This window comes from Pundamilia nyererei, unplaced genomic scaffold, assembly GCF_000239375.1.
Source record: "Pundamilia nyererei isolate P.nyererei 1_Seehausen unplaced genomic scaffold, PunNye1.0 scaffold00202, whole genome shotgun sequence".
Classification (NCBI taxonomy): domain Eukaryota; kingdom Metazoa; phylum Chordata; class Actinopteri; order Cichliformes; family Cichlidae; genus Pundamilia; species Pundamilia nyererei.
In genome coordinates, this window is record NW_005187603.1 from 597,779 (window position 1) to 609,004 (window position 11,226).

Consider the following 11,226-nt stretch of genomic DNA (forward strand, 5'->3'; position numbering starts at 1 on the left):
ATATTGAACAATAAATAGAATATTTTAAAGTAGTGACTGTAAATTAAACTAAAGTGAATCAACGGGTGATGAGGTGTGGAGCTTACCATGTGTGGCATGCCATCACAGTGCATATCTTTGGCAGTCGTTGAGGCTTTTTAGTCAGCGTCCTTCTAGGAGCAGCGCTCGCCACTCTGCAGCGCTCACAGTGTGAATGAACAGAGAGCCAAAACTATAATCTCCTTCAAGTAGAAGCGAAATGGGACGCGGTCTTCTGGGGGCCAAAGAGCTAAAAGCCAACTGATCCTGGAAAGAAGAGAAATGAAACCAAGAAACGAGGCCTGAGCTCGCAGCCACAACACAGGACAAAAGGTTTGCATCAGCCAAAGTGCCACAAACCTCCTACCACGTCCCAGCGCACGGTAACCAAAGCTTTCTCCTGCTGTGCTTCCAGTCAGCCGTCCAACAGCCTGTTTCTAACTGTGCTGTCCCGACCTTTGACCTTTAACATGGAAGTTAAATGTAAAACAGATGTTTGTTCTTTCAAAGCAGAGATGAGACAATCAGCCTTTAGGCCTGAACCCTCACATACATCGAGCCATGTCTCTATTTATCTCATCATAGTGCATCAGAGGTAGTTTAACACGTGAGTCCGTGCATTAGAACATCTCTGATCCCAACTGGGTGGAAATGGGAGCCTCCAGCTGGAACTGGTTTAAATCCGGATCTCTGGTGATCCTGTCCTTCACTTTCCTTTCCTAACCCGGACTAACCCACTCTCCTCTTCTTCTTCTTCTCTTCCTTCCTTTGACTCAACACCCCCACCCCCAAACCCTCTCCTGACTCCACCCACCATCACGCCTTCCACCTTTTCCTTTTATCTTCCCTTCACTGTTTTTACTCAGTATTTTCCTCCAATCCCGTCTCCTCCTCTCCCTCCCTCTCCCCCACCGCTCCAGTGCATCACCACGTTAACCCTTCTCTCCGTCCTCCTCCTCTCTGTCTCCCATTCTGTCTGCCAGCAGGAGGAAGACGAGGAGGAGGAGGAGGAAGAGCAGCAGGAGAGGGCCAAGCGCTCTCGCAGAAGCGGCACCCCCCGTCGCCCTGGAGATCGCTGGATGCTGCGGGGCCCCATCGAGTACGTCCCCCCTGCCAGCGTGGAGGTGTTGCTGCGGCGCCAAGCCATCCCGCTGGATGAGAACGAGGGCATCTACGTCAGGGACATCAAAACGGGAAAGGTAGGAGTGGCCTCAGCGTTCCCAGCCCCGCCTCTTTACATTGTCTTATATTTAGCAGAACGCTAAATATAACGCTAAGAGTCCTTAAACCTTCCTCGTGACCAGCAGGGGGCGACTCCTGCTGGTAAAGATTGCCTCAGCTCATCATCATCACAGGACCCTCAGTGCAGAGCGTTTAGGGTTTTCCTTTTATGTGTCACGTGTCTGTAAATGATTGATGATCGTGGTCAATGCCATAGCAACGTATTGCTGGTCTGCAGGTGCGCGCGGTGATTGGTCACACCTACATGCTGACTCACGACGAGGAGCTGTGGGAGAAGGACCTTCCTCCGAACGTCGAGGCCCTGCTGGGCGCTCGTCTCGACCCGCTTGCCGACCGCTCAGACCGCGGCCAGCAGGCACCGGCCGCCCCGAGGGAGAAGACCAGGGTGGTGTCCTTCAGGGTGCCCCACAACGCCGCCGTGCAGGTCTACGACTACAGGGAGAAGAAAGCCAGGTGGGCGCTGCTGTGCGTTGGAGTTGGATGAAGCTGAACTGCTGGTGCTGATGGTGGTTTTGTCTGCAGGGTGGTGTTTGGACCGGAGATGGTGATGCTGGGACCCGACGAGCAGTTCACCGTGCTGTCGCTGTCTGGGGACAAGCCAAAGAGGGCCAACGTCATCAAGGCCATCTGCCTCCTGCTGGGGCCCGACTTCTTCACCGACATCATCACCATCGAGACGGCCGACCACGCCCGGCTGCAGCTGCAGCTCTCCTACAACTGGTAAGCGCACGCTTGTGTGAGTCCGTGGAGAGGCCGGTTCACAGCACAGCAGCATGATCTCTGACTGCTCCGGGTTTTTAAAAAAAAAAAGTGCATTTCCGGGTTAAAGCGCCGACAAACACAGACGCCTCTCAGTTCTAAGTGTTTCTTACCTTGGCTCCTCCCCCTCTCCCTTGCAGGCACTTCGAGGTGAAGTCTCGGGCGGACGCAGCCAACGCCGCGGCCGTGTTTTCGGTCCCCGACTTTGTGGGCGACGCCTGTAAAGCCATCGCATCGCGGATCCGTGGAGCTGTCGCCTCGGTGCAGTTTGATGATTTCCACAAGGTTTGTATCGGAACATCCAGCCTGTGATATCCTGATGCTTTTACATTCAGAATGAAATGAAATCACCAACTGATGAAGAACAAGCCGGTCTGCAGGTCAGGCCGACCGACATCCATCTCTGTGTTTGTGTTCTGGGACTTTGCTCGAGCAGCTTTGCATGATTCAGTTCGAAATAATCCTTCTTTGTCTCACACTGAACCTGAGAGCAGCCTGTGAAACGAGCTGTTTTACCCCCAGACCGGCGCAGGTTGGAGTCGTTTTCTCCTCATAATTAATGTCAGCTGAGTGTACTCAGGCTTGATAAGAACAAATGACTAAAGTAAAATATTAGAGTCGAAAATGTGCCTCCATCTGTTGTGGTGGGAGTCGCACAGGTCACAAGATTCAAATAGAAATATCAGATCTTCCCTTCAGCACCGTCTCTGTGGATCATAACTGCTCAGTTCATGTCCGAGTACAACGAATCGTTTAAAAATCCCAGATTCTGATGTGATCGTTGAGCCAACGTGTTTCTTCTGCAGAACTCAAACCGGATCATCTGCTCGGCCGTGTTCGGCTTCGATGAGAAGATGCAGGTTCGCTCGAGTCTTCGCTTCAGCCAGAACAACCTGGTGATCAGCAGCGTGGACATCCAGTCCGTGGAGCCCGTCGACCAGCGCACACGAGATGCCCTGCAGAAGAGCGTCCAGCTGGCCATCGAGATCACCACCAACTCCCAGGAAGCGGCTGCACGGTCCGACGCAGACACACACACACACACACACACACACACACACACACACACACACACACACACAGCATCAATGAGACGTCGCAGCTTCATGAGGTTTGCTTGTGTGCAGACACGAGGCCGAGCGTCTGGAGCAGGAGGCCCGGGGGAAGCTGGAGAGGCAGCGCATCACCGACCAGGCCGAGGCGGAGCGAGCCAGGAAGGAGCTGCTGGAGCTGGAGGCGCTCAGGTGAAGCCAGACGCCACCAGCAGGAGAAAATCAGAGCGTTAGATGGCTCTTAAATATCTTCTCAAGGTCACAGGATGCAAACAAACCACGACGCCTAACGTTATCAATTATGAGACTTCGACATGTTTTATGTCTGTCGTCACATTTTTGTCCGATTTTTAAAGATCAGCTTGGAGCTGCTTCCATGAGGCAGAGCTCGAGTGTAACACACAAAGACTCTGACAGACTCCAACCGTCAGAACTAATTTACAACAAACTGCAGACAAAACTAAAAGTGTGCGTGTGTGTGTGTGTTTCAGCGCGGCGGTGGAGAGCACCGGAGCGGCGAAGGCTGAAGCTCAGTCTCGGGCGGAGGCGGCTCGGATTCAGGGAGAGGCGGCGGTCAGTGAGGCCAAACTGAAGGCCGAGGCTCAGAGGATCGAGGCGGTACGTTCACACTTCCTCCCTTTCAGTATAAAACATGTCAGTAAAATCTGCCGCCTGCTTTAAAGTAACGAGTCGGCATCAAACGCTGACTCACAGCTCAGTGATTCACCAAAAAGATTAAAAGTGAGCTTGAAATAGAGTTCAAGGGTCGAATGATGTCACACCGATTAATCCAGTTTACATGAACAACAACACAAAGACTTTGTGCTGGATGGATTTAACCTCGCCGTCTGAAAGAAGGCGTCGGCTCACGAGTCCCAGTTTAAATGGATTCAAAAGAAAAAGTGACGCCGCGGAGTCGAAGCTGTCCAAGTCAAAAAGAAGAAGCTGGCAAATTATCGCGCAGATCTAAACAGCTGTGTTAAAAAATTCTCTCTCGTCTCCATGGCGATATTTTCTCTGTCACGTGTTTTGGCTGTCGTCTCTTCGTTGTAGTATTTCTGTCGTAGCGCTACGTCAAAGTTTTCCCTCATCTGTCTTATCTGCTCCATCTCCACACCAGCTTTATTCAGTTTAATTCAGCCTCGAGGTGCTTTTTATTGTAAGGTCGACCCTATATGTCTCTGTAATGTGTGTGTGTGTGCAGGAGGCGGAGCTGCAGCGCCTGGCGAAGGCTCGTGAGCAGGAGCTGAGCTATAAGAAGGAGATCGACCATCTGGAGGTGGAGAAGCAGCAGCGGCTGGCTGAGATCGAGAGTCAGCGCTTCAAGCAGATGATGGAGAGTTTGGGCAGCGAGACGCTGAAGGAGATCGCCAGAGCCGGCCCCGAGATGCAGGTACAACACCCACGCCGCTGACACCACACCCACGCCGCTGACACCACACCCACGCCGCTGACACCACACCCACGCCGCTCACACCACACCCACGAACATGAAATGCTCCGAATTATTTTAAGAATAAGAAAGACTCTGCTGAGAGTCTACGCCACACACAAGCTGATTATGTGTTTATTATAATAAACATTATTGTGTTTATTAAAGCAAAAAGGTTTTTTCTGCTCTTTTTGTAGACGTCTGACAACAGGTTTCATTTCACTGAGCCATTGCTTTTATTTTGAAAAACCACACCATACTTGTTAACCGACCACCGAGCGAGAGTAAAACTAGAAGCACGCGTGTTTCAGACCAGACGCACGAGACTTTGTTTCAAAGATCTGTGTTTGAAAACGTGTAACTGAAGGCGACGCGCTCGCCATCGAGCTTCAACCTCAGTGGTCTGTGTACGAACGGCGTGATGATGAATAAGGCGCGACGTTGAACTGCAGCACAGACTCATTACAGTCTGTCTATTGAAGATTTATTAACGCAGTCTTTGCTTTTAATTTGCGCTTGTTTACTTTTCCATCACATCGCTCGCCTGACTCGGACGCTGGCCGCTTTTTGCAGCGTTTGCTCGAATAATAAACGTGATAATGAATTAAAACAAATTCGAGATTGTTTGCAGATGAACCAGAGTAACGTTTATCGTCTCATTTAAACCTCCTACTGCTGCGCAGGTGTTTATGCTGTCTTATAATGGGGGGGTTATTTTAAAAATAAGGTTTTAAGCCTTGTTTTAATTTCTCTTGTTTTTGCTGCTGCTGAGCTTAAAACTGTCTGCACTGGTTTGTTTCCTCCAGGTGAAGATGCTCCAGTCTCTGGGGCTCAAGTCCACCCTCATCACGGACGGCTCGTCTCCCATCAACCTCTTCACCACAGCCAACGGCCTGCTGGGGGCGCTGCCGGGTCAGGGACAGGCCCAGTGAGGAAGAGGAGGGGAACAGATGTGAAAGTAAACCTCAGCAGATCTTCTCTCTTGTTTCTGTTACTGCCGACTTCTCAGTGATTTCATTCAGTTTCTGCAGCCGTCAAACAAAACCCATCTTTTAGCCTCGTTCATCGGCTCTGTGCAAAGAAATGTTTCTTTTTAATCATTTAAGCCCAAATTTGTTTAACTTAACACGAGTGTGAAGCAGGAAACGTTAGACTGACGAGGCTCAGAAACATGAAGCTGATGCACCTGAAGGACACAGACCCTCATCACATCTCGTTTTTTAGACTCGTCATCGACTAGTTTAGAACAACTGACTTTTCAAAATAAGAGCCAGAGGAACAAATATGAAAGCACAACACCTGATGGTTCAGTGGGACAAAGGTCACTGATGAAGACGACTCCTGACATTTAGGAATTTCTTTCTGTTGTTTTCTTTATTTTTCAGGTTCAACATTGGAGGTCGTGACGGGTTTTTTCCACCTATCATACAATATGTTAAAGTTCAATATTAAAGCGATGTGTGCTGGCCAGAGGAAGTGAGGTGCGCACGTGTCGGAGAACCCGCAGCGAAGATGTCGTTCACCGTCCCACGCTGACAGCCAAAGATTTGTTCCTACTGAGCACTTTTTCTCCCAAAGCTAAAAATGCTGTTTACAGATGTTGACTCTGGTGTGTGGATGTCTCTGCCTTACAAAGTGCTCATGTTCTTCCTTCTGTGGTTTTTTCACTGAAGCAATATTAAAACTGACGTCCTCCGCTGTGCCCGTGTTTTATTTTCATGAGCTGCTCTGATTCGCCAATAATGAGCAAACAAAAGCTCCAAACGCTCAGTTCATGACCGTGTTTCTACTCCCGGCCCTGTGTGAGGTCATGGGGTGTCCGCTCTCTGGGTTCAAATGTTCCTCCAGTCCAAAAGCAAAGCGTCCTCACCTTCAGCTCCAAAGGGTCACGTGTTCTCTCAGCTGTTACAATAAAGTCAAACAAAGGTTTGTTTTCCATCTAAATCTGATACGCCCCGTTCTGATTGAAGGATGTATGAAACGGGGTCAGTGAAGCCCAGGACGAGGGGGCAACTGTGCTCATTAAAAGGTCAGGTTGTGGGTCACTGATGGGTGGAGACAGACGGCATCATGTGACAGGAAGAAGGTGGCGAGAGCGGGCAAAGTTCAGCATAGAGAAGGTCCGAGATGATCATGTAGGTTACTCGCCAGATGTTGTTTGAGCACACTGCAAACAGTGGCTAACTCAGCCACACAAGTCCCGCCCACCTGTTCATCAGTCAATCAGAAGAAAGTCTCAAAGGTCAAAGAGCACACGAAGGCCTGGCGTAAAACAAGCAGGGATGATTTTGAGCCGCGACCCACGCAAAGCCAAAGAGCGAGGCGTGGCCCGTTTAATCCACCTGAGAAAATCCACCTGAAGGATCTACTTGGTCTTCTCCATTTGGCCACAGGTTCTCATCCACATCACATCTTATGTCATCCAGGGCAACACACCTAGGAAAGAATCTTCTGGCTGCCAGAATTGAAGGAGTTGAAAAATTGAAGGAGTAACACCTGTGCAGATGTTCATCTACAATGAGGATCAGCTGTGGCTGGTTAAACTGCATGTTTAGATTTAAAATATGTTTCAATAAAATATTGCTGTTGCATTTTGCTCTTTTCAAGTTTTGCATTGTGTTATTGTTTTGGCCATAAGTTTAACAGTTTTGGAAACAGTATGTAAGCACATGCAAAATGTCCTGTACGTACAAAGATTGTTGGCAGTTGTTGTGTCTGAGTGAGAAGATGATTCATGAAATTTGAGAGATGTAGTCATTGAATGCATTTTGTGCCAAAACAATGATAACTGGTCCTCAGTTTAGCCCACATAGACTTCTGTTGTGCTCACTGTGTGAGGAGTTTTGCAAACGTGACCTGAGTATTGAGACATGTGTCCTAGCGTCTGTAAAAAACTGTAATAGTTATATATTATTGTTAAGGGGCACAGACAGGACTCCGCACGCACACACACATAAAAAAAAGTTGCCTCAACAAAAGGGCACTTTGGGCACCCATCAGGAAAGGGGCGGGTGCTCAAGCCCCTCTAGCCCCCCCTCTGCACGTGCCTGACCCTAAGACCTGACCAACTTGGGTGGCCAAGCTTCTGCTGGTCTAGCTTTTAGGGTCACTGAGACACGCAAACCCCCCCGACTACATTATGGTGGTAATCCCTCAGGGGGAAACTGATTTCAGTCAGGTTTCAGAGCTCATCACAGCACAGAAACAGCTTTGAAAACCGCTAATTTAAATAAAAGTAAAACAAAGTAGCCCAAGTTATAAAGAAAAAGGCAAATTCACCAAGTCTTGAAATATAAAAGTGAAAAATAGAAATACAGAATAAAATAAAATATCTTTACAACCAACAACATAAAATCTATCTTAATTACATGACCTTATTTTGCAAAAATGAAATGAGAATAAAATCAGACATTCAATTTATGGACTCTCAAATTAACAGAGTCGCATTAAACGCGCCTCACTGCCTGCCGTAGCTGCACCTCAAAGGTTGGATTTAACCAAAGTCCCGCAATTAAAGGAAATTAAAAAAAATGTTTCTAACAGATACAGTGAAGAACATTAAAATCGTTCACTGTCAGTTACAGCCGCTATGACCCTGACGCCCTGCCTACTGAGAAACCTACCCCCGGGTCATCTGCATACTAACAGTGATTGGCTGAGGGCGGGTGAGCATGCGCACAAACACAACCGCGGTAAAGTGAGCCGTCATTTGTGAGCCGCGGTCAAGCCAGCCGCCTCTTATCCGCCTCATAAATTTCCTTGCGCTTTTACACCAGTCTTTACGGTAGCGCCTTTTCGCTTTATATGCCGATTGAAAGCTTAGACCCGAACACTCACACGCGCACACAAATTACAATGGAACAGCCCAATACAGTCAATACAATTAAGGAAATGTCAGAAATTCATTAAAAATCATCCTGAGTAGTTGAGGTCCAACTTTCAACAGATTCCTTCTCCGGGACACCTCCTGTACCCGTGTGCCAAGTTTCAGCCAGATTCACTGTACAATTCCTCAAAAATTAAAGGACATTTATATGCAATTTTTATAAATTATAAATGCATTATAAAATTATAAATGCAATTTTTGAAAATTGACATAATTCTATTGTATTGACTGTATTGAATTGTATATAAATGTCCTTTAATTTCTGAGGAATTTTACAGTGAATCTGGCTGAAACCTGGCACACAGGTACAGGAGGTGTCCCGGAGAAGGAATCTGTTGAAAGTTGGACCTCAACTACTCAGGATGATTTTTAATGAATTTCTGAAATAGACATAATTGTATTGACTGTATTGGGCTGTTCCATTGTAATTTGTGTGTGCGCGCGTGCGTGTGACTGTTCGCGCGCGCGTGTGACTGTTCGCGCGCGCGCACGTGTGCGCGAGTATAGGCTTTCAATCAGGATATAAAGCGAAAAGGCGCTACCGTAAAGACTGGTGTAAAAGCGCAAGGAAATTTATGCGGCGGATAGGAGGCGGCTGGCTTGACTGCGGCTCACAAATGACGGCTCACTTTACCGCGGTCAAACACAGCACGGAGCGAAAGAGCGAAAGAGATGTGAAATATGTCATCTCATGTGTGCCTTTTCTAGCGGTTTTGCAGCTACTGTAGTGAATCGTGTCCATGTTCAGTTTGGTGGTAAACTATTATTTTCGTTCTCAACTTGTAAAAGTTTGACTTGAGCGGGCAGGATGTTTGTTTGAGGGGGCAACTTGGCCCAGTGTAGCCCGGCACAGAATGAACAGGTGAGATTGGGATCACTGGGACCATCTTCATCGTTTATTTCACGTCATTTTGAGTTTTGCATCTGGGTTGGGTTTGGGATCACCAGCTTCACGTCACAGTGACGTTTAAACGTTGAGAGTGATCAGAGAGGAAACCGATGTTTCAGGCGCCATCAGCAGACGCTCCAGCTCCAGCTCTGGGCAGCGTACTGAACACTGGGGCTTGTGCTCCCGTGTGTCCACTAGAGGGAGCTCACAGAGTTCTCTGTTGGTGATCATGCTGTGGCGTGTCCCAGGTGAGGTTGTAGATTTTAAAGCTGCACATAGGCTGAAGCTATCACACTTAAGGAGCAATGAAACAATTACAGCTTTACTCCGAATATTACAACGTGTCTTTGTACTCCCCACAGATCCACTGGATCTAAATGAAAATGATCGATCCTGTGCAGAGCCACCATGGTTTTCTGCATGTTTGAAATTTCGGACATGTGAACACAGGACCCCCCGCTGGAGCCCCCAGTGGACAATAGAGGAACTGCAGGTTTCAGTCCCGGTGTTTGCAAACGCTCATGCTTTCTCTGCACAGCGACCCCGATCACACCGATCAGCCTGAGCGACAGAGAGGCACGCGTGTGAAAGAGCATGTTTTTAGTCTGTTATTAGGACGGACTCGATCGCAGGCACGTCAGGGCGAGCAGCTCTGCAGAGACGAGGTGGCTCCTCTTTAACTCAATTCATCGACCCTGTAATTGAATCAGGAGAGGATAATGAAATCCCTCAAGGTTGACTCTAACTCTCTCCAACTGTCTCCTCTCCTTCAGGTTCCTCTTCATCTTCTGTTATCGACCCATCGCCCTCTGCTGGCTCCGCGTTTGCGTGGATATCCAGGATTCATCGATAAATCAGCTGATCGATGCCACAGAAACCCTGAGTAGTAAACGGCGAGCGTCACAGTCAGACTGAGAACAGAGACGTGTGTTTGTGCAGCGACTTTTCAGTAGAAATGAATCTTGATTCATTAAGAAACTGACAGAAAATTAACTGGTGACTCACTCAGTCCTGCACTAATCTAATCTTTCCTCCACGTAGGACTTTGTGTCAGATTTGCTCTTTTTCACATTTTTAATAGACTCGTGAAATGTTTATGTTCTGACTCTTCTTTTTTCTCTTACTTGAAAAAACAATAAGATCCAGAAACACAATGGTTCATGACATCCAACAATCGCGTTATATTTTCAGAATGATGCCAGAAACACTCAGCGTTCACCTCAGCGTCTCTCTGCAGAGAGGTCGGCATCTTCCAGGCGACCAGTCGGGACCTGTGTGTTCTTCACATCTACCAGATCCAAGCTGAAGCGAACACAGCAACATTCACTGCAGGTTCGACTTCAGCCTGTAACCAGCATCACGCAGAGAAACACATCTGAGAGCATCTTCCTGCATATATTATGCACTTTGTGCTCATTTAATTCCTTGTTTGTTCTGTATCTGCTGCTTTCCTGTGTATCAGTGACAGCTGTCTGCTTGCATACGTAGTACTTGCTTTGGTCCTATTTCTATTATCTTCCTTTTATTCTCTATGTTACTTGTTAAGCATACCCTTGGTTTTAAGTGTGCTTTATAAATAAAGTTTATTATTATTATTATTATTCCTGATAACCAATCGGGAGGCCACATCGAGGACAATCCAAAGACCTGAATCTCCTGAGTGCATTTTAAAATCACCACCCTGTGAGCCAGCGAGCGCCACGCGGGCACAGATTCACCCTCCTCAGATCCTCAGCAGGGAGCCAGACGGCAGCGGCGTCACGCTAAGCTCCAGAATGCTCGCCAAGGTGACATGAAGGCAGGCGAACGCAGAGAAACCAAATGCACCTCATAAGCACCCAAAGCACAGATTTACTGCACAGCTGCACAGAAAACGCTCCGCGGCAATAACAGCCCAAGAAGAAGAAGATCAGAAGCACCCAGCGCTGCCGACTGAAGCCTCCGTCAC

At 48.0% G+C, this 11,226-nt stretch overlaps 1 protein-coding gene across 3 annotated transcripts in view; it reads left to right on the forward strand.

Annotated features, from left to right (window-relative positions):
• Positions 1 to 6,203, forward strand: part of mvp (major vault protein) — a 19,096-nt gene extending 12,893 nt beyond the window's left edge. For all 3 annotated transcript variants that reach the window (XM_005747693.1, XM_005747692.1, XM_005747694.1), the window contains exons 9-18: positions 1,002 to 1,217; positions 1,478 to 1,713; positions 1,783 to 1,980; positions 2,160 to 2,304; positions 2,826 to 3,037; positions 3,147 to 3,263; positions 3,563 to 3,689; positions 4,276 to 4,464; positions 5,310 to 5,461; positions 5,889 to 6,203. In XM_005747693.1, the coding sequence (XP_005747750.1) occupies positions 1,002 to 1,217; positions 1,478 to 1,713; positions 1,783 to 1,980; positions 2,160 to 2,304; positions 2,826 to 3,037; positions 3,147 to 3,263; positions 3,563 to 3,689; positions 4,276 to 4,464; positions 5,310 to 5,435 (1,566 nt within the window). In that variant the 3' untranslated portion in view covers positions 5,436 to 5,461; positions 5,889 to 6,203. The remainder of the gene's footprint in view (positions 1 to 1,001; positions 1,218 to 1,477; positions 1,714 to 1,782; positions 1,981 to 2,159; positions 2,305 to 2,825; positions 3,038 to 3,146; positions 3,264 to 3,562; positions 3,690 to 4,275; positions 4,465 to 5,309; positions 5,462 to 5,888) is intronic.
• The last annotated feature ends 5,023 nt before the right edge of the window (positions 6,204 to 11,226 follow it).